General features: G+C 33.7%; 1 protein-coding gene across 2 annotated transcripts; it reads left to right on the top strand.

The window, feature by feature from the left end:
* The first annotated feature begins 15,533 nt into the window (after nt 1–15,533).
* Nucleotides 15,534–22,960, top strand: LOC145582115 (zinc finger CCCH domain-containing protein 58-like). Of its 2 annotated transcripts, none has more exons than XM_081639139.1 (7): nt 15,534–15,953; nt 16,068–16,221; nt 16,493–16,558; nt 16,793–16,912; nt 17,022–17,330; nt 18,324–18,638; nt 21,785–22,960. In XM_081639139.1, the coding sequence occupies exons 2-7, from the start codon at nt 16,078–16,080 to the stop codon at nt 22,175–22,177; spliced, it is 1,347 nt and encodes a 448-aa protein (XP_081495265.1). In that variant the 5' UTR covers nt 15,534–15,953; nt 16,068–16,077; the 3' UTR covers nt 22,178–22,960. The 2 variants fall into 2 exon arrangements, with proteins under 2 accessions (XP_081495265.1, XP_081495264.1); XM_081639138.1 differs by having other exon boundaries at nt 15,535–15,953; nt 16,073–16,221; nt 21,785–22,959.
* Nucleotides 22,961–23,656: the final 696 nt, after the last annotated feature.

Consider the following 23,656-nt stretch of genomic DNA (forward strand, 5'->3'; position numbering starts at 1 on the left):
TCCTTTCCACAGCACTTGGTCAAGGAGAGAAGGGCGCTTAAACAAGGACAACACCTTCATTCAAGTATTACTATTTGATAAAAAAATTCGACAAAAAAAAAAGGAAAGCTAAGAAAATGGCATCCCAAGAAGAAGTTAATGAATTAAGGCAAAACATGGCTAGCTTGACCGAGATGATCAAAACTCTCGCTCTTCAAGTCAATGACCCTGCGAAACTACAACAGTTTGAGCGAATGGAAGAGAGCTTGAGAAAAATATCCAATGACTACAAATTTCAAGGGATTAGCTCATAAGGGGTCTCAGTGGACATGGAACTTCTTCCGCAAGAGTTCAATGCCAATGACTACCCTAAGTTCAAGCCAATTGATAACCCTTACTTCCATTAGAAAGCTTTCGAAACTATAATGAATATTAAGGGAATTGATAGGAAAGCTTTCCATTCGTTTTTCTCATTATCTTTAGAAGCCGTTTGTCAACAATGGTTCTTCTCCCTTGACAAATAGAAAATCTATTATTGGGATTCTGTAACAAACGCTTTCATTGATAGGTACAAATGCAACATTCAAGTTGAAACAAACCATAGACAACTTGAGATGTTGAAGCAAAAGGAAAATGAAGGGTTCACCTCTTTCTTCAATAAGTGGAGGGAAACTTCTGCTAGGATGGTAGAAGTTCCTACTGAAAAGGAATCTGTAAGGATGTTCATCAAGAACCTCCAAGAGAAGTATTCAAAGCATTTAAAATACCAACACAACTTGAATACTTTCAAGGCCGTCTATAACATAGGCATTGACATTGAAGATGACCTTGCAAAACAAAAAAACAAAAAGCTACTAACAATAGTAACAACAGTGGCTGGAAAGGAAAGAAGAACGACAATCCTTCTTCTTCCAAAAACACCTACTCTAGTAATAATATTAGTACCTTTGACCTTAACAATGTCTTAGCCATGGATAAATAAGGACCTAAAAAGAAACCCAAAAGAGAATTCACACCTATCGGAATGACCTATGACGTTGCTTTCGATCGTCTCTATGATCGAGGATTAATCAAATCTATTGGTCCCACTGAAGATCCAACACCAGAAAAACGATCTTCAAGATGGAATCCCAACTCTTATTATAAGTACCATCGAGGAAATGGTCCTACCGCGGATGAATGTTACAGATTTCAAAATCTCATTCAAGATCTCATAGATGCAAACAAGATTCTGCTTCCTCTAGCTGGCAAGAAGACCAGGTGATGATAAAGAAAAAGACACAAGACGAGCTTCAACGACAAGATTACATGACTTCTTTTCTTCTTTTTGATTTTCCCTTCCCCAATAAGTCTAGCATAGGCACTTTTTGTTTTCCTTAGATTTATTCCATAGGTTTTTCTTTTTCCTTTAATAAAATGAGCATTTCTTTTCCTGCATATGATCATCGTATTGCATTCAAAAAAAAATCCATGCTGGACTAAGCACAAGGTATATTAATTATTTAAGGCATCCCTTGTAGCCATATCATATCACCTTTACCTCTTTCGAATATACAATCCTTTCTTGATAAAACACTTTGAGCCTCGTCTAACGATTGGCCTTTCTTTCTTCAACCCACATCTACCTAACCTTGGGATGGGATGTTGTGCAACTTATGAAATTTCAAAAGCTTGAGTGATTTCAAAAGTTAAAATAGCAAAAAAAATCAATAACAATATAATAGTGTGCAAAAGGGCAAGTGTTCCAATGTCTTTGATATGAATATGTCTTTGATAAGAACACGTCTCATATTGCGTATCTTAGCAAGTGCTTGGTACCGTGCCTGAGAAACATGAATGCCAAGTGAGTGATAGATTGCATGATCAGGATTACCCACACTTATCAAAATAAAAAAAAAATTTGCAAAAGTAAAAAGAGAGAGCAAAAATTATAAAAAGAAAAAGAGTTCAAAAGTGAGAAACCTGAAGCATACAACAAAGATTCAAAAGCAAGGTTGCACAACTTGGGGGCTTATCTAGGGTCTTGAGCCTTTATCTTTTCTTCTTCAACCTTTAGCCTAACCCCGTTACAACCCTTCAAATACCTCTTTGAGGTATACATACACTTGTGCGAGGTTCGGCTAGAGCTACATTCGGCCTGATTCCTAACGGATACATAGGCAACCTCACATTGAGGTGCGACCGTAATAAAATGAATTTACATACATATTTACATTCATACATGATCATATCAAGGGATCTCCAATGCTCATCCCTATCCACTTAGAGCTAGACTTGAGAGCTTGATCCCTACATCATTAGCCTACCCCGCCTAAGAGTCACCATTATTTGGCTCTTCACAAAATATATTTCCATACAATTAGCCTTTGCGGCCTAACTTTAGTGTCACTTTCACACACATCACAGATACATGACCAAATAATCTTTCCTTTAGGAACCCTTTGTCATGAAATCTTAACACAACGTTGAAGTACGCCTTGTCATATCAAGATCACTCATTATCATAATCATCATTGCATCACAAAGTATGAATTACTTAGCCTTCGTGCCTAAGTCACCTAAATACTTTCATTATTGAGTCATCAATCAAGATAGTCTAGGATGCTACAATCCTTGCACCATGAGATACAACGTCAACGCATACATTTGGCTAAACTCATTCAACATGCATTGCAAACACTCAAACACTTCACTTCTTTATTTTCTTTTTCGGGAGAAAGTCGGTACCCTCCACAAAAATGACGGAAATATTTTTTTTTCTTCATTTTGAGTCACAATCACAATACAATGCGCACACGAGTCATGTACACTTTGAGTCATGTCGTGTCATCACATCGAGTTAAGCAAAATGTTAGTCTTACACAATGAGTTAAGTAACACCAAACCTTGAGTCAACCTTAAGTAAATCAACTGTCAAGGTCCTTTGGCAAAATTTGATCTCTTTTGCAGGGCTTAAGAACATCTTCTTCAAACGATAATTTTTCCAAGATTGGATTGTCATCTCAAACTGACAATGTTTCCAAGAGTGGATTGTCGAGCATCTTCTTCAACGATAATTTTTCCAAGATTGGATTGTCCCCTTTGGCAATGTTTCCAAGCGTGGATTGTCGTACTCCTTCTCTATTTGGCAAGTTTTTTCAAGTTCGGATTGTCATCAACTCCTTTGCAATTTTTCCGAGATTGGATTGTCATACACCAAGTTCCCTATGGCAAAATTTCCCAAAGGATTGTCGTAGGTCTTTATTCAACTTAATATTTTGGCAAAGGTTCCTCAAACGTGGATTGTCATTAATTTGAGTAGTGGCAAATTTTCCCGAGACGAAACGTTAGTCAACTCTTTTGCAAATGTTCCAAGACGCGGATTGTCGATGGTGGCAATATTATCCTAAAAAGATTGTCTCATACCATTGGAAAATTTCCAAGGCAGATTGCTTTCAAGAGTTATATTCCAAAACATGGATTGTCGATCGTAGCAAGGTCCTTATGACAGATTGTTATGCAGCATTGGCAACTTTTCCCAAAATTGGATTCTGGCAAATTTTCCGAGATACGGATTGTCATTTCATCATAGCAACATTTCCTAGGACGAATTGTTACACGGCATTGACAACTTTCCCTAAACCGGATTATCGCTCATCATTCAAGAGTTTTGTTGACAATTGTTCCTAAATAAAAAGAAGATTGTCACCACCTCCAAAGTACGCATTCAACAAAACGAAGCATCAACAAAGCTGAAGATGGCTACAAGAGGAGTTGTCTTCGACGATGTTCCCTAGCTTGCGGAAGATGGTCATAAAATAGCAGAAGATCGCTACAAGCGGAGCAATCTTCGATGGTGTTCCCTAGCTTGCGGAGGACTGTCACAGCGGAAATGAAGGCAGCTACAAGCGAAGCAGTCTTCGGCAATATTCCCCTGGCTTGAGGAAGGTCGTCAAAAATGCAGTAAATTCAGTTACTTAAGAGACGTGTGCTCGACGGTGCAAGATACCCATTTCTTAACTCTTTTATCTGTTTAACTAACACTAGTTTGAATGTATCGGCGTTACAAAAATGATTAAGGATCGCAAAACGTTCTCAATCATTCTCCAACCCTATCGCTACTTTGACTTTTGTTTTCCAAACTTACGTTTCTCCAAACTCAGTCAAAGTGGGGGCTTTTGTAGACACCAAATTGTGTCTCCCTAAAAACCAAACCCGGTGATGAGTACTTTTCATGTCATTTGATTATTGAACAAGGTGAAAATGTAAAAAGTCTTGTGATGCGGTCGTTTTAATAAAAATACTTCTTTCTGTTTTCGAAAACATTTCTTTTTCTTACTCTATTAATGGAAAATTTCCAGTCCAATTTAGTTTGGTCCATGATAAGGGTCCAATAATAGTGTAGTTGGATTGGGCTCGAAAGGAGCTTTCCAACGATATATTATAAGCCCAAATTCCGATAAATAATGAGGAAATTATGGCCAAGATACTAAATTGGGCCCGAAATGAATTTTATATACGATCCAATGATCAAGTGGAGGGCCCATTAATTATTATTCCTAGAATCATTAGGATTGACTTTAATCTTCTAGAATAATCTAGAAGGTTCTTTTAAATTCTAATGGAATTAGGATTAATAATTATTTTAATTTAGAAAAGATAAAGGAATTTAATTTGGAATAAAACAAGTGTTTTAAAGGATAAATCAGATTTTAAAAGATAAGTATGGACTTTAATTAATCTAATTTAATTAGATTAAGGATTTCGTTCAGATTTTAGATAACGTGTTCTCCATCGCGAAACGACAAGATCCATCGCATCGCGATGAGCCATCATGTCGCAATGGACCCTGTCGCGCCGCGATGGAAGTAGTTTTACTCCGAATCAAATTCAATCTTTTTCTGATCATTTCAGGACTTTTTTTTTATTATAAATAGGGTCTTTATTCCCCATTTTCAATCATCAACAATCATCATCTCTTCTCTCTCTTTAAGTTAAAACTTATTCTTTCCTTCTCTCTCTTGATTTCTAAGCGTAGCCTTTTCAAAATACAATATTCCTCATTCACGAGTCTTAGACACACCTAGCCAAGCTCGAAGTTGCCTTCGCCCTAGACGTGAAAGGTTGATAATTTTAGAGGGTTTAGTCCCAAATCCATATTTCAATTATTTAAATTAATTGTTTGATTTAATATTTTCCTTGAAGTTACTAACGTGTGTATTGTTTTGATAGAAAGAGATACGAGGCAACCATACTTAAGTGTATGATCACAGTGGGGCTCAAGTGTGGGATGCTTGAAATATTCCCTACATGTATACAAGTTGATTTTGGTTAAACTCAACGATATCATTAAGGAGTCCTGAGATGTCGTGGCAATAGAGATAAACGTCATAAAGCATTAGATGCGACGTATTATCGAACAAAGAATAACTTAGAGCTATTAGCAAGGAGTTTCTTACCTTAAAATAATAAGTGTTAAGACAAGACAAAGCATGCTTAATCACTCATTGATTCTTTAGATCTTGGAATCGTTTTATTCTCGCTAAGTTGGGACAAATTTAATGTGTGGATAAAACGCTTAATAAGCTTGAAAATTGCATGAATGCTTTAAAATTCAAACTTATTGTTTCATGAATGGTTTTTCAATTCAATTTCTTTAAATTCTAGAACCATGTCTTTAACTAATTCCGACAACAACTACATGTGCCCGGAACTCCCAGAGAAATTGGCATTTTGTCTCAATTTGACCAATTTCAAGAATGGGAAGAAGAACTCCGGAAAACTCTTCGGAATTTTTCCATGGAGTACACTCTTGACACTCCCATTCCAAGATTTTTCTCCAAGGGAATCATGAGTGATGAGACTCATGAGACTTAGTCCTTGAATTTTGACAAGTCACACTATTGATGAGGAATTCCCTTCTAGGGGATTTGAAGAGGAGATTCACCTCATACCTTCCTGACATGCTTCTTAATAGTTTCAAGGAGCTTGTCACTATGTCTTCCATGAATAGGGACTTGAATGTTCATAACTTGACCAAGTCATTTACGAACATAAAGATCAAGATCCCGGAAGAAGGTTGCCTGACTAAGGAAAGGCACGAAGTGTGGACTAAGGTCTACAATGCTAGACTTAGACCCGGAATGCCCTTCAACCTCATGTGCTTTGAATGATAAGGCTTTTCAAGCACTTGGAGCTCATTGGGAAGCCATTGGAGAATGAACAAGTGGCTCATATGCTACTAAGCTCACTCCACTCAGGCTATGTTGCATTGAAAATGCAATTGACGGCCAATCAAGACAAGCTCTCGTTGATGGAGGTTGTTCAAGAGCTTCGTAGAGCCGATTCTTGCAAGGGTAATATTAATGCCTAGCTGGAGGCCGCTTTCGATCAGTAATATTAATGTACAATTAATATTACAGCTTAATCTTGATTGAACCCTACGGATCACACCCAATCAAGTAACTGATCTGTGACAACGAATTAATCCTAAGGAATTAATGAGTCACTAGAGTATTATGAGCATAGACGTCGGATATCGAGCTAGGAGTGTCGAAGCTGAGCATCTCAAGTCAAGTAGGATTTATGAAACGACGCGACGGTAAAATCAAGCAATCAACAAAGTCATAAATACCTCTAGCATCGGAATGCCCCGAGCAAACCAAGTGCTAGGGGCATGGCAGCCGAGCATGGCAATCGTACCAAGCCAAGCAATGCTAGCATCGCTGGCTGGTGCAGGCAGCCATGCTAGCCATGTGCGCGCAATGCGTTGCCTAGCAAGGCTTGCCATGGTGCTCAAGGCCGAGGCCAGGTAGCAGCCTTCAATTGGTGCACATGTAGGAGCCGGTTTGTGAGGGAAGCTTAGGGAGCAAGGGAATTGGTCCCCTCCCCTTGTGGTCCTCACCTACTCCCTTGGTTATATGATGACACTTGTTGATTGTTGATTGCTTTGCCTTTTTATTTTAATTTTTGATTTAAATTAAATTAGAAAAAAGGATTTTACTAACTCTCCCACATTGACGGGAGAGAGGAATGTTCATGGGATTTTCTCTATAAATCACCAAAGGCGTGAACACTTTTACTCGCAATACTCTAAGTTATTTTGGTCTAGCCTCGGCTAAGCTCTGGGGTAGGGGCCCTACGGGTCGAGCTTCAGGGTGTTAGCCGTAGGAGGCTCTCGCATTTACGAAGCTAGGCTAGCTTCCAAGTAAGAGCTCATTCAGAGCTAAGCACGCGTCGAGGGTAATTTCATCTTTCCCTTTTCTTGTTTATTAATTATGTCGTTAATTAATATGCTTGTTTAGTTGCATTTATTGATGTGCGAGTCTTGGGGTCGGGTTTTGATTTCGCGTGGTGTTGGACATCACGAAACCCAACATCCTCAATATTGGCTACTTTACCATGATGTTTCTTTTTTGTGCCCTCTCCTTCTTTTTTGGGTGGCTTCCTAAAAGATTAAGGTATCCCACCCTCAAGTTCCTTTCGAAATTAAACTTGGCCAGAGCAGCCTGTAAAGAGTCGGCCGTTACTGAAGGATCCTCGACCTCATGAAATGAAGCGGTCAGAGGGTCACTAATTATTGTTGATAGTAACCTTAATATTCTCTATGTTTCGTCCTGACTAGGACTGGGTGTCTGACCATCTTTAGCCATTTTAGACGTGTATCCCCATAGACGGCGCCAAAAGTTTCGTGGTTTTTTTGGAATCTATCAGGATACAGGTCGTGAATATGTCTAGACGGCCGCAGAAACCTGCTAAACAACAAATATTCCAGTGACAGAATATTTTCCTCTGACGGTTAAGTTAGTAACCGAAAAACGAAGATATTTAGAGAGAGAAAGTAGAGAGAAGTTAAAGCGCTTTGTATGCCTTTTTATGAAATATCTCAATTCACCCTTCCCATCATTAATGATTGGGAATTTATAGAAGTAGGAAAGTGTGCCCCTAGGGTTTGGTGACCTAGAATGGTGGACGCTGATTGGCGACGCAATCAGACAAGAACACGTGTCCTAAGGGGGCGCCGTTTTAGCGCTTATTTTGAGAATTGCGCCTCTTAATGTAAGGGGGTCTTCTCTCTTATTCAGGTGCTTCTATTACCGCCACGTGTTGCCCTTTCATTGGGCCACGTGTCACCTTAGGATTGGACCATGTGGTAGAGTATTTTTACCCTAAACAATAGTCATACAACCCTGGTGCAAGACAAAACAATTTAACATAGGATCCCTTAGCGATTTCAACGCAAGTAAGGGATCCATTAAATGGAATTTTGCCATACGTCGCTAGTCAAAGGAAATTGTAAATTCTCTTCTTTTGCCACTTAGAGTGGAATTTAGCGAGTTGTTTAAACAAATCCCTAGCTCCCAGGTCCTAAACCCAACGTTTGATTGGATTTTGGCTTAATATTAAATTGCCACTGGCTGCAAGGTCATTGAAAGTAGCAGGAAAAAGCGTGCCCTTACCCAAGATACACTTAGTCAGTTTGGGATGAATTTCCTTCCCGAATTCTTGTTCTACTCCAAGTCTAGTCTAATATGAAAGCAAGCTTGATAGAGGCTATGCCCTTCGGGAGATTAGAACTATATTTGAAAGACAAGATGTGCCAAAGAAAATCAGATATGAAGTTCAAAGGGTGCTTGCCAATTGCTTCACATAATTCATGAGCCACAATTGGATATTCGTTGCCTCTAAATGTGTCTAGCACTTCTTTCAATGGAGTGAAAACCATGTTGTTCCTTGTTGAAAGTTTTAAGAGAATAAAGAGGTGGAGGAATGAAAAATTAAAGAGTGAATGGTGAAGAGATTGTGTAAGGAATGCTTCGAAAGGTTTTATAGCTTACCTAAGCGTTGGAAGAGTTAGTTAAATTGTACCCTTTGGTTTTCGTTCTAACACAAAACGATGCAAATGGATTAAATGTTACAAAAAATCAATTTCAATTGAAATTGGATAACCCAAACCTAAATGAGGCATTTTGGAGTCTAATTCAACAATTGTCAATTGAGCGATACTAACAACAACATTACCCTTTTGGCCCTTGATAGATTCACCAAATAACACAATTATTCCTAAGTTATTAAAAAAAATCATATTAAATATTACAAAATTAGCAAAAAAAAAAAAAAAAAAAAAAAACCTTATACTGGCCATTGGATCTCGAAGCTCAAACATTTCCTGCCAATCCTTTTTACTTTGTTGATTATAGAAATTCACCATATCAACCACCAAATCCTTAACCACAAACATATGTAGCAACATCATAATCATTGACGCAAACAAAGCCCATGAACCGATCTTCATAAGGCAAGCGGTTGGGGTCCGTTACAACCATCGATATTCATATGCTCATAACATAGGAACCACAAGCGAGTCCATTATAACATTAGGACCCGACTGAGCATTGAGTTGTGGCAGTGACAGTGTTGCGGTGGAGGAGACCTGAAGCCATCATTATGGTCATAGTAGAAGAGAGAAAATAGGGGTAATCAGAAGAATTGGGAATTGCTAAAAAAGAGGAGAGAAAGATAATTGGGCAAATAAATATAAAAAAAAATGAAGGAATTTAAACTGAGGCTTGATGATTTAACTAATGATTTTAGGCTTTTTACCGTCTCACCAACGGTTGGGTAAGCTTTACCCAATACTTTTTTTGTCTTAAGCTTTACCTAATACTTTGTGATGATTTATTATGCGGCTTATATATATGTATACCCTAGGTTAGGTAAAGCTAGCTACACCCCCTTCAAAAACTACGTTTAGCCCCAACTCCCCACTACCCATTTACCCCACTTACTTAAAATTAATCCCCAAGCGACGACCCAATATTTATATACAATAAATAAAAAAAAGAATAAAAAAAATTATCATATCAAATTTCATTTCTCTCTCTTTAAACCTCCTCTTCATCATTATCTTTGCATTTTCTCTCTCATCAAAACCTTCATTCTAGCTAAAAATTATTACAAAATACTCCAAATTTCTGACATTTGAGACGAAATACTTCAATCGCAACAACTATACCTGCGAAATTGTGAGTACTTTATTCATTTTTGGAAATAAAAGTATAAACCCTAGTTTTTCTGTAATTTTTTTTTTGGTTGTGTAATTATATGTTCTCAAAATGTAATCTACTCTTATTACACTTATTGTTGCTCAAAATTAATCAAAATCTACTATCATTTGTACTATACTTGTAGAATGGAGAAGAGTATTTTAAAGACCAAAAATAAAGAATGTGACAATAAGTAAGTTTTTATAATGTTTGAATATTGGATAGCTGAAACTGAATTAATTATTAATTTAAATGTACTTATTTGTGAATTAAATTGTTACTCGATGGATTTCGACTAATAAATTTAATAGATAGTAAATGTTTATTATAGAAGAACTTCATGTTCATTTATAGAATGATTAGATTACAAAATTGTTGGACATAAAAAACTTGAAAACAGAGTTTAAATGTCTAATTTTTTGAATAATTTGATATGTTTTGCAGGATTATTGAATTATAAATTTTTTTCGTAGTGAAAATTACTTTTGATACATGTTCATTTTCAATTTGATAAATGTTCATTTTCAATTTGAGAAATGTTCATTATTAATAAATGATCATTCACATTCTTACATTAGAATAGGGTTCATTCTTGAGAGAAAACAACATTGGTTTTGTTTATGATCAGTCACATATTAATGAATGTTTACTGAGATTTAAACAAATATTCGTTTGAATTTAAATATGTACATGTTCATTCTCATATTGAAGATATTCACGTAAACTATAAAAATTCATGTTCAACTTCATATTAAATTAATGTATGGATGTATGCTCATGAGCATCATTTGAAAATTATACTACATACATTTTAACTTTAACATTGATAGATGTTTATTTAAATATTGATACATAGATGTTCATTTGGGTAACTATATATGTACAAATATATTAATGTATGTTCATTCACATATTAGAAAATGTTCAAAAATAAATCACATATTGTTCATTCATCATAGACCTTTGATGATTCAATTTTAAAACATAATATAATCTTGTGATATTTCATGCACGTAATATCAATAGATATTATGTTGGAATATTGACATATTGGATTATTAATTATAGGTCATTTACACATTAATATATTATTAATTTGGATTTAGATATATGTTCTTTTTCTTATTAATAAATGTTCATTTAGAATTTAATGTATGTTCATTTAGATTTTATACTTTTTAATTCTCGGATTGAACGATTTTTATTACTTTATAGTGTGTTCATTTTTTGATTCGTAATTGTTATTCATACGCAAATGTTCAATTTTGAATCCTTAAATTTCACGTACTTTTGTTTTGAATGTGCTCGTCTTATTAATTTTTTTTTAAAAAAAACTTGATCTCTTATTGTACAAGATACTCAAGTAAGAAAGTTGAAGGCTATATATATATTGTGCTCAGATTATATTTTTCCTGGAAAATACGCAAATATCATATGTATAGAGGTGGAACAAGGAGGATATATCTATAGACGACACTTTATTATATATACCAAATGTAACAAGGAATGTTCATTTTACAAGTCACATATGTACATTTGAAATTTAATGGTTTACTTTCATGTTTCTAAAACAGTTACATGTAATAGTATAGAAATGTATTATTATTGTAATTAAATTAAATTTATTTTATGTAAAAAATTAATTTATTGACAATGTTTTATTTGAACAAATAGAATTCTAGATGTATTTATTTGCATACATCTTACTATATTACTTACACATAGCTCTTGAAATGAACATTTAACAATACATAAATGAACATCCATTGAAACATGAATAAACAATAATGAACTTTTGATGATGCAATGATTCCTATAATTAAAATGATATGAATGCAGTAATCCTTATAAATAATTTTGCTCTCATTTTTATTTAAAGAAAATTCTAAAAATGTAATAATTCAGAAAATATATTAATTTGAACCAAAAAAAAAACTCCTTATTAAAAAAATGAACATTTAATGATACAAAAATGAACATATACCAATATGAAAATGAATATGTTATAAAAATTTACAGCAAATTCATAAATGAAAAGGGGAGGGGATAGGGCACGTGCGGAGGGGGAGGGGGTGCAGGTAGTGTTCCTTGCCTCGGGGTGTAGGTAAAAATTTGTATAATTATGCTTATAATAAGAAAATGAAAGAGAAATTAAACAAGCGTCATCTATAGAAGATTCTAAAATATTTAGTCTCGCCTATCTACAAGAAATAAATGCGCTTATCAATTAAAACTAAAATTTAAAAATATATATAGCAAACATATATTTATATTTTAGTGTTATACTAGCATAGTGCCCGTGCGATACACGATATAAATTAAATTATTAATTATTAATCTCGTAGGAAAAAAACAAAGATAATTCAATTGTTAATAAAGGGCTCATTAATGGTCAGTACAAAAATAAAGAAATGTAATTTGAATAGTATTTTAAGTTATTAGTATTTTTTATAATTTTATTTTATTAAATGAAAAATTAATGAATATTGCTCCACGTAATTATATAAGAGAAGTAGATTCATTCATTTTCTATCTCCCATAGAAAAAAATCAAGTTCTTGGCATACCTTCTGCTTCAGTAGCAACAATCTAATACGAAGTATATATTTTACCCGTCGTATTCACCAAAATCATTAACTATTATTATTATTATTATTATTATTATTATTATTATTATTTAGCATAAATTTTGCTTGGAAAATATTATTTTATGTTTTAAATGTATGTTTTTTAATTCAAGTTAATTTAGTTTTACTTTAGGTTTATATATTAAACATTTGGAAACTCTATATGTATTTGACATTACATTAGATAGTAATCTAAAATTACATAGCTAGAGTGGAAAATATTAATTACTGAAATGGAAAATACATGAATAAAAAATAATCACAATTATATTATATGATTAGAAAAATTGCACAAAATAATATAACCTTTGGCCGTTTCTTTTTTAATAATACAACCTTTGAATTATTCCTCAATATTACAACCTTTAGGAGGTATTAATTTTAAACAAGATAAAACCGTTTGGTCAATTTAATAATATTAAATTTTATTAGTTTAATTAATTAGTTTGGTCAATTTAATTAATTAATTAATTTTTTTTGAGGAGTTTAATTAATTAATAATATTATTTTTAATTTAATATTAAATTTTAAAAAACCACTACATAGCCACCTCTAATTCCACCACCCAGCCACCTCCTTCCCCCCCTCCCCCATGCACAGCGGCTCCCCCGGCCGACCTACCCCTCTCCTTTTCCCCATACCCCGACTTTATTATCCCTTTACGGCCGACGTGCAGCTCCCCCACCTCTTCAAACGCCTGAGCTGATTCGGGGCAGCAACAACCAATGCCGAAATTGATTTCCCTCACTTGGGATAGCAACAATAGCCCCCGAATTCAAGTCCAACGATTGCTGGCTGTTTTTTAATTGCGTGGGTTAGGGTTTAGCCTAGTATGGTGGCCCGACGGGAGAAGGGTGAGGGCGGGGTAAGGGGGAAAAGAAGAGATGGTGGGTCGGCCGGCGAAACTGGGCGCTGGTCATAGCGTCGTTAAGGAGTTTCTGCGTGTAGGGGAGGGGCAGAAGAGGTGGCGGGGTGGTGGAAGACGTGGTGGCTAGGTGATGGGGGAGGGGGATGGGTGAAATTTTAATTTTTTTTTAAAATAATTTGCTTAAAAATACTAAATCATAATTAATGTTATAATTAGGTATCAATTAAATGTTAAAACAGTTTTATCAATGATTAAAAATCAGAATTTATTTAATTTTTAAAAAAATTAATATTTAAACCAATTACATAACGACACGTGTCATGTGCAACCGGTTTAGTCATGTGCAACCGGTTTAACATGTTACAAGTTTTTTGTCTTGTTTTAAATTAATACCCTCTAAAGGTTGTAATATTCAGGAATAATCCAAAGGTTGTATTATTAAAAAAAGAATCGGCCAAAAGTTGTATTATTTTTTGCAATTCTTCCTGTATGTTTTGGTGAATATTTTGTGTATAACTTATAATAAGTAATTAATGGCATTGACTAAAAAAAAGGGAAGCAATTTTGGAGGGAAAAAACAACACCTGGTGTCTATTTTAGTATTATGTTATTGATTCATCAAACAAAATAGTATCCAAACATGAGAAATATTTTTATATTATGTGAGTGACATTAGGCTATACAATATACACATTAAAATTTAGAAATTGAATCTAAGTGAAAGATTACATTTCACTTTCTTATGCAGTTTTATTTATTTATTTATTTTTACAAGACGGTTAGTGCATAAATATCATAATAAGATTGTCAACGAGTACATACGACGAAACTTGTTTCACTTTCTTGTGCAGTTAGAGTACTTATTTAGTTTGTTAACTAGGTTAAAATCCCGTGCAATACACGGTTGTTAAATAAATTTGACAATAATATTACAATATACGGAGTATAAAGTATAGTATAAAAGATATTCAGAAATGTTCACACATAGAATCGAGCCTGATATATTCACACACACGAATTTTTGTGTGTCGCTTAGCTTGTGTATATATAATTGTCAAAATAGAAAGAAAATATCATAAGGTATAAATAGTTTACTTAAAGTTTTTGCCAAAAAAAAGCGAAAAAGGTGGAAAATTTTTTTACAAGGTTATGACAAGTGTCATTGAAAAATTTGCTTTTAGTATAGGTTTAATAGATAGATAGACTAGTTTTGTGCCCCGTGCAATGCCCGACTTGTTTATTAAATTTTGAGATAAATTTTTAATTTATATGTCAAATTTCAAAATATATCTCTAACACAAAATTAGTTAGGAGGAATTGATGTACTTTTATGACGATTTAAACATGTAGTAGGCATGTAAATGACTAATAATAATTTTGGTATTTTTTTTAGAGTTATAATCTAATATTTTTTTGAATAAAATTATAATTCAATTTATATATATGAAATATTGGTATATATCGAAAATAATTAAAACTCTCAACTAACAATTGTATTCTAAAATATTATCCAAATTTGATTGAAAATAGAATTCTAAACTAATTTTTATTTTATTTTTATTTTTTATTTATTTATTTTTTAATCCTATATAGTCTATCTAAATATATTCAACGTGGCGCGATACTTGGCGAAAAGTTAGAATGCCAAGTGTCGCTGTTCCGTGGTCTAACTAAAAGTTTAGCTTTATACATTAATTATATGTTTTTTTTTTTTTTTTTTTTTTTTTTTTTTTTTTTTGAGAAAATAGATAGATGTTATTAATAAACAAAATCGAACAAAAGTATCAACTCAAAAACTCAAAAGAACCCACCACTAATGTAGATCACACCTACCCTTTTTAGCGTGTCGGTTTTGTATTTATTTTCATTTTTTATTTTTGTTTTTTTGTCCTTGGTACGTGCAAATTTGTGGGCTGCAATTAAATATTACTTTTATTTTATTACTACTTTCTCTCTCATCAAATACCAAAAGTCAGTTGGAATTTATTTTTTTTGCGTAAACGTTTTTTTAATTTGAACAATAAATAAACAACAAAAAAACCAAAAAAAAAATCTCTCTCATTCTTCTTTCGCGCGTATATAAACCACCCAGTCGAAAAAGCCAACTTCCCCAAAAAGATCAAATGCTTTGAAAAAATTAACCCCATCACTAAAGAGAGAAACTCATCATCATCAAAACCAGTTGAATAAGAGAGAAGAAAAAAACAGTCATATTTTATATTTAATTTTGCTCACTTGTACAAAAAGGAAATATTTATTTTTTATTTATATATACAGTATATAAATACGATCACCAATTCGCCATTTTCTCTCTCTAAAAAACTCACTCTCTTCTCTCTCTTCCCTCCCACCATTCTCCGATCGGTTTCTGGTGCAACAATGGAGTCGGAAGGGACCCACTCAGATCCAAACCCGGATTGGGATTCGGGTCATGGGCCTGAAACCGGGCTTGAAGGTATTATATTCTTTTGTATTTGATCACATTTTCAATTTAATTGGGTGTTACAATTTGGTTTTGGTGATATATAATGTGGGATCAATTTTGATGGATTGTGGGTTTTGGAATAAGGGTAGAACCGATGTGGCAGCTTGGAATGGAGGAGTCATCATCGTACCCGGAACGGCCCGGTGAGCCCGATTGCATATATTATCTGAGGACTGGTTTCTGTGGTTATGCCGATCGGTGTCGTTTTAATCATCCCCGTGATCGTTCTACTTCACCGGTAAAAACAATGTATTTCATTACGAAAATAATTTTTTTTTTTTTTATTGATTCCAATATTATGTAATTGTTGTTGTTTGATTGTGTTGTTATTTGATCTTGCAATTTGTTGGATTTTTATGGAATCAATTTTGTTCGTTTACCTTTTTTTAACAAATGGAATTTTGTGTTGAGAATCTATCTTAGCTTAATTTCTGTATCTGTGGATTTCGTTATTATTATATTTTTAAATAAACTAAGTTTTAAACTCCTGCGATGTTAACATTGATCAGGTGGTACGAAGTGGAAGGGTTAGTGGAGGAGACTTACCTGAGCGAGCTGGTCAGCCAATCTGTCAGGTACTATATTGATCCGTGTTAACGAAATTGAAAGTATTTGTACATATATTGATGTTTTCGACATTGATTACTACTGAGATATAGATTGTGTTCGTGTTTTCGATGCAACAATTCTTTTCTTTTGTTATTGATATGCCTGAATTTATTTTTGTTTATTGACATACATGAAATATTTAAGAAACATATATTATACCTTTGTGTTTTATGTTGCTCTTCCTTCGTGAAACATTGTAGTATTTTATGAGAACTGGGAGTTGCAAATTTGGCTCTTCTTGTAAGTACCATCATCCACGGCAAGGAGCTAGTTCTGTGAATCCGTTTGCGCTGAACATATATGGATACCCTTTACGCCCGGTTTGTATACTATATTTTTTTGTTGTAGTGAGAATCTTAGAATTCTTCCCAGAGTTAACACTACATGAAGATTTAAACTTCAGGAACCTGATGATTGTTGATTCTGCAGGGAGAGAAAGAGTGTACTTATTACATTAAAACAGGGCAGTGCAAGTTTGGGATGACATGCAAATTTCACCATCCACCTCCTTCAAATGTACCGGTACCTACGGCAGCATCTGCCACAGTTCCTCCTGCCTTAGCTTCGCCAACTGTTTACTCTACTCCTGGTCCCACTCCTCAGCAGTATGGAGTGATGACCGGCAATTGGCCTGTTGCAAGGCCCTCTATGGTACCAGGCTCATATATCCAAGGACCGTATGGACCAATGCTGATCTCTCCTGGGATAGTTCCCTTTCCTAGTTGGGGACCTTACCCAGTAAGTGAATATCATTTTGGTTGCTTGGCTATAGAAGCGATGTTTAAAACATTATATATATATATATATTATATATATATATATATATATATATATATATATATATATATATATATATATATATATATATATATATATATATATATATATATATATCGGTGTTTGATTTTATGAGGATAATTTTGTCACTAGCAAATGGCAAAGCTATGCGATTAATGCCTGCAGCTGTATTATTTATTGTCTAATTTTGGACTTGGATTTTCTTTTTCATGAAAGAGGGTAAATTTTCACAAAAAAACCTGTGTTAAAACATTCTTAGATAGGGCTCAATTGGCCAATGTTATGATTTCCTAACTTGGGCCTTGACCTCTTGATACAACTAACATAGTGTAGAATTACCAACTCTCATGTTCCCTTACGTCATCCAATTTAGTGGCTTTTAAAAAGAAGTGGAAATAGATGTAGGAAGGAAAAGGAAGGTGGGGGTTATAGTCTTATGGTGGAAAGATATAAGATGTGGTAATCTTAGTAATTGTACTAACTCTTTACAATTGCAACATGATCGTCATCATACTCATGATAACAGTAACAGCAAATACATAGTATAATTATGCGTGGATTGGGTAACAAAAAGATTTATGTTTTCCTGAATTTCCTATAATCTAGAGAGTACACTCATTTCTGATGCAGGTTGTAGATGCTACTTTTAGTTGTAGTTATTGCTTCTATCGAACTGCAGTTCTCTTTAATGCTGTATATGGTTGAAAACTTAAAACATAAAAGCGGTTCATGTTAAACTAGTTGGTTTCATGCTAGCAAAATTCCCATAAAGTTCGAGCTTTTGAAAGTAAATGATGTTGTGCTGTTGAAAAAAAAAATTATATTGAACAGTGAAAATTAAGGTTAGGCCAGTTACCATTTATTGTGTTTAAAGTCTTTCTGCACAGTTGTTCAAATTTGTGTCTAATTGTTTGGTAACTATGTTTGGCACAGGGCACTACTCCTATAACTGCCCCTAATACCCAGTCAGTGGGAGCTGGCCAATTTTACGGTTTAATGCCAATGTCACCTTCTGCTTACACTGGTGTAACTGGTCCTTATCAAGCTATATCGCCTTCTGGTGGTGGAACAACTAGTATATCAAAGGAACATTCATATCCTCAGAGACCCGGGCAACCTGAATGCCAGCATTACCTTAAAACAGGAGACTGCAAATTCGGTTCGTCATGTAAATATAATCATCCTTCAGAATGGGTTGTTCCAGAAACCAGTTCTGCCCTTAGCCCCATGGGACTTCCTCTTCGTCCAGTATGTATTTTTACACCTCTTACTTCTAATTCTCATTAGATTCTCAGTAGTTGTATATTCTAATTGACTTATTGGAATATCATTTCTTTCATAGTGTCTCAATTTTACGTTACGTTGGGTCTCCATCACCCAATATTGTTCCTCTTTACATTTCTAAAGGGGAACCATAGCCTGAAGACTACTGTCATATTTTGTGAAAGCTTATTGTGCTTTGGTGCTTATAGAAGTGGTTTGCTCTGACATCCTTTTGGGCTCACCTGTCACCAACTCCTTATGTCAGTATTTGATTACTATACTAGTCATACTTTTCATTGTTTGTTCTAGTTAGAGTATGATTACCTTATGATGAATCTGTAATCTTCAAGTATCTTCAAGGTTAATAAATTTGGGCACGCATTCTCAATTCTCAATCTCCTTAATTGTGAGAACTGAAGAGTAGGTGTGAGGTTCTGGTGGTTGTCTGAACCTATGTTCTTGGGTAGGCTTGGTTATTCTGCTTATTTAATCCCTGGGTTTGCATTTTCCATCAGATTTTAAAGTCCTCAGTTAGTCTTTTTTATGCTAATGGTTTAATTAGATAAATCTTGCAGTTTATTACTAAATTGCCTGCAATAATTCTTCTTCCACATCATTACCATAATAAATGCTATTTAACTTGCAGTTTCGTTTTTAAACTATATGGTAATAATGTATTCATCAATTCTTTTTAGGCTTACATTCTTTATGTGACATTGATAAATACAAAGGCGTGGATTGTATTGTCTGGATTTTGATTTAAAATATCTACTGTGGGGCCTTAACAGAACGTAATTTTATATTGTTAATTTATTTGTTATTAGTGCCAATGACAACTATTTTCATTCCTTTTGTTTAAAGCAGTGTTCTTTAATTCGTGTATAACTGTATAAGATTCGATTGAATTATCCCAAAAGTGTAACTTTCGCTTGTACATATACACATATTACTGATCAATGTTCTTGGGGGAGTTGAATTACATAGCCTTTTAGTGTGCCGGAATTTTCATAGTCGACATGGTATTCTCTCTTCTAGTTCTCATACTCAATGCAGATATGTCTTGTTGAGTATTTCACTTCCATCTATTAAGTGAACTAGTGGAGGGAGTTAGGACATCCTAGTCGTATAGAACTGATGCCTAGTGAAATTTATTACTTCTTTTGGTTCTCTGTATATGGACATATGGTAGTTGTCAATACAACTTTGTTTAGCGGAGAAAACGAGTTCAATTTCTGCTACCAAAGGTGCTAAAGAGAAGCCTGTAATATTATTCTCTTTCTGGACTCTTTCTTCTAAACTTTTCACATTAATTTTAACTTTTTTGATGAAGTCACTTGTCTAGTTTTCTCAATTATATGTCAGCCTAATTAAAGCAGAAATTAATAATTGATAGAAAAATATAGACAATGTTAAAATTATGTTGCTTTTCATAACATTGATTTAGTTAATTTTTTAATTTTTTTAATTTTTTTTATTTTTATTTTTATTTTTATTTTTTTTATAATTTGATACAAACATTAATTAAAATGATTCACATATTTTCTCAAATTCACCCTTTCAGTTTTTCTATTCAAAATTTACATCTCTTCGACAGTGGAATGGTTAATTTTTTTCTCAACCCTTAATAGAACTGTAGCATGATTGTAGGGGAATTGTGTAATTACTTGAGGTAAGTAGGGGGTAATTCATTGCGGTGCCTACTTGCATAGCTTCGAAAGTTCAGCTCAGTTAAAATTTGACTTGAGTGAGCTGTTGTGCCCAACCTCAATTAAGATTTGCAATCTTAAAAGTTATGTTAATCTTTCCTTGCTCGGCAAAAATTTGAGTAGCTCAACTTTATGATGGTTATTATTATGTTTGATACAATTTTTTTAATTAATAGATCTTACAAACTTACTTATAATGTTCTTTTATTTTTTAAGAAAAAAAAGCATGAGCACACCTATATTATTGTTTTCATGAAAACTTGTTGCTTTTTGTTGAGTTCTACAAACTCAGTTTGATCTTGAGTTTAGTTGCTACTTGCCTGACCAACTAAGCTCTCTGTTAAATTTGATAAGTGAGCTAATTAGGCCATGTTATTATTTTCTGTGATCTATCATATGTTTATTATCTCTGGCTAACTTTTAGTTGAATATGGACTGGAAGAGACTCCAGGGTTACTATCGAGAAGATTGATTCAAAGTTTTTTGGCCTTTCAATACTCTTTTCCTTTATTTAATTGTGTATACTCTTTGTAACGTTCTTCTGCTTTTATATTTAGACTTACAAAGGGCTGTTTTAAAGGACTGTAGGATTTGACCATTTTTATTTCATTTTCTTGGTAGGGCTTTTTTTTTTTTTTTTTTTCCTTTTTACCTACACTAATTGTGTTTTGCAAACTCTTCTTTGGTTTGTTTTTATTTTTTTATTTATTTTTTTATTTTAAATGATAAATTTATTTGTGTTCTTACTTGCATTTTATCCCCTCTTTTATTCCCCCTTACTCTTTTATTAAACTTTCTCAAATTCAATTTTATATCCTCTTTTTTGGATTTTCACTTACACTGCCCTTGTTTTTCGGCCACTAAGTATTTTCTTGGATTTTCATTGTTTGCGGTTGGCCCCTTATGAAGATTCATGTTAACCAACTCCAAATCATTTTGGTAATAAGGCTTTGTTGTTTTTGTTGTTGTTATTGTTGTTGTTGTTGTTGTTGTTGTTGTTGTTTGTGGTTGAGGAGGTAAGGGAAGATGGCTGGTGGGGCAATATAGACCAAGATTAAGTGATTAACTATCTTTGAGCATCCTGTTTCTTCCTTGTTTATGAAATAGGATTTCTGTTGCTTAAATAGCATAGGTTAGAGTTATGGTTGAATGAAAATAAAACTGGGGAATGAGTATATCAATGGATTCTGAGTACAACTTTTTGATAGTGATAAATTAACAGATGCATGCATACTTTACTTACCGATCCTTTCCTTTTCGAAGAACTTATTATGTTATTGAATTGCATGCGATTCTGCATTTCTGTTTTGTATACTAAAAATTTAAACTAGATGGTCTGGACTTATTGATTGGTCATTTTGTAAAAACAAATTAGTTCAAGTTGTTTGTGAATTCTGGAAACATGTTAACTCTATTATTTTACAGGGTACTCCAACTTGTAGTTACTATGCACAACATGGAGTATGCAAGTTTGGTCCAACATGCAAGTTTGATCATCCAATGGGAAATCTATGTTACAGCCCTTCTGCATCTTCTCTTTCGGATATGCCAGTAGCTCCTTATCCTGTTGGATCTTCTATTGGAACTCTTGCTCCATCATCCTCGTCCTCAGATTTGCGAGCTGAAGTAATTTCAGGGTCCAACAAAGAATCTGCTTCTGCCTTGTCTTCCTCTGTGAGCATATCAAGCGGTTCAGGTGGCTCTGTATTGTCAAAAAGTGGGTCCATATCGCACTCTGGTCTCCAGCAGTCTAGTCAGAGCTCTACTACTTCCACTGGGAGTAAAGGAGGTCCTGGTGACGGAGGTGCTCCAAGCTAAGCACCAAACAGGAAATGCTTATTTTCCTCATTTTTGCTTTTGTAGATGAAATTTCAGGAACCATCAGAACTCATATTCTTTTGAACAAACCTGAGGCAGGAAGTCTATCCCCTGCCCCTTATCCACAATTCACACTTGCACACACAACTGTCCACATCTGTGTTCATAGAATCACGGTGGCCATCTTTTTTTCTTTCTTGAATAAGCCATCCTGTAGTCCCATATTCTCATAATAATTAGGGAAAACAAGAAATACTCATCCATTGAACAGAGTCCTATCCCCTCCAAATTACTACTCATCCATTGAACAGAGTCCTATCTCACCTCCGCCTTCCATCTTTCTTCTTCTCGAATATGATTAAGACTGGTCCTTGTACGTTGCCATTCCCTTTTGTACATGGACCTTGATTCGCGCCTTTCTTTTGCACTATCCAATACACGGAACATGCTTCCCAGCCCAGCTTTAGGGCGTAGTATGATTGGGAGTTTCTGTTTGTTCCCTCACTTCTTTTGCCTCCTCAGGCAAAATTGTTGCCAAAAAAATCAGGACCTGAAAGCAGGCACTGCCTTTGCTGCCTTCTTATAAATATATAGAGAAAGATGATGTGACAATTAATACAATGTTAATTGATAATTTATCATGTGATCCTTATATGTGAAGAAGAAAACTTAACTCTTATTTATGCGTTAGTCTGTTAATTGCCTTAATTTTCATGTTTTGTGTATGGAACCGACTTAGGCTCTATTCATACATCTCACCTTATTTTCACTTATTTCAGCTCTAACATTTTCAAATCAATAATGACAATACATGACAAACAAAGGCTCATAAGCTATGAAAACTTCGGATAAGATAAAATTAGAGGTTAATAAACTCATAAAACAGTTGATAAACTTAAAATAAAATATGATAAAATAGTACTCAATTAATTGACCTTTGTATTTGAAATAATTATTGTAGATTAAAATGTAGATTAAAATACTACTCCATTAACAATGACCTTCGTATTTGAAATCATTTACGTAGGTTTAAAAAAAAAAAAAAAAAAAAAAATGAAATCTCAACTTTTTTTTTGTGTAATTAGAAAAAATGAAAACTCAACTTGGTTGCATTTATTATGGACTAAGTCATGCTTAATTCACTCTATTTTATTTTTAATACTTATACAGTTATACTTATATATATATATATATATATATATATATATATATATATATATATATATATATATATATATATATATATATATATATATATATATATATATATATATATATATATATCATATCATATCATATCATATTTGGAAAAAAAAAATAAAATCTTAATCAGATCAGAAAAAAAAATGTTCTATACTTACTTTATTATTTTATGTGCAATTTTTATTGTTAAATTTCTTTTAGTTATTTAATGAAAGTTACATATTATTAAAATTAACCTTATTATAAATTTAATATGACCCTATTTGATAAACTTTT

Source organism: Chenopodium album, chromosome 15 (genome assembly GCF_948465745.1).
Source record: "Chenopodium album chromosome 15, dcCheAlbu1.1, whole genome shotgun sequence".
NCBI classification, from domain to species: Eukaryota; Viridiplantae; Streptophyta; class Magnoliopsida; order Caryophyllales; family Amaranthaceae; genus Chenopodium; species Chenopodium album.

Coding starts and splice junctions, on each gene's coding strand:
- LOC145582115 (XM_081639138.1), top strand. CDS start 15,878: ATGGAGTCGGAAGGGACCCACTCAGATCCAAACCCGGATTGGGATTCG. Junction 15,954..16,072: donor GCCTGAAACCGGGCTTGAAG/GTATTATATTCT, acceptor GAATAAGGGTAG/AACCGATGTGGCAGCTTGGA. Junction 16,913..17,021: donor ATGGATACCCTTTACGCCCG/GTTTGTATACTA, acceptor TTGATTCTGCAG/GGAGAGAAAGAGTGTACTTA.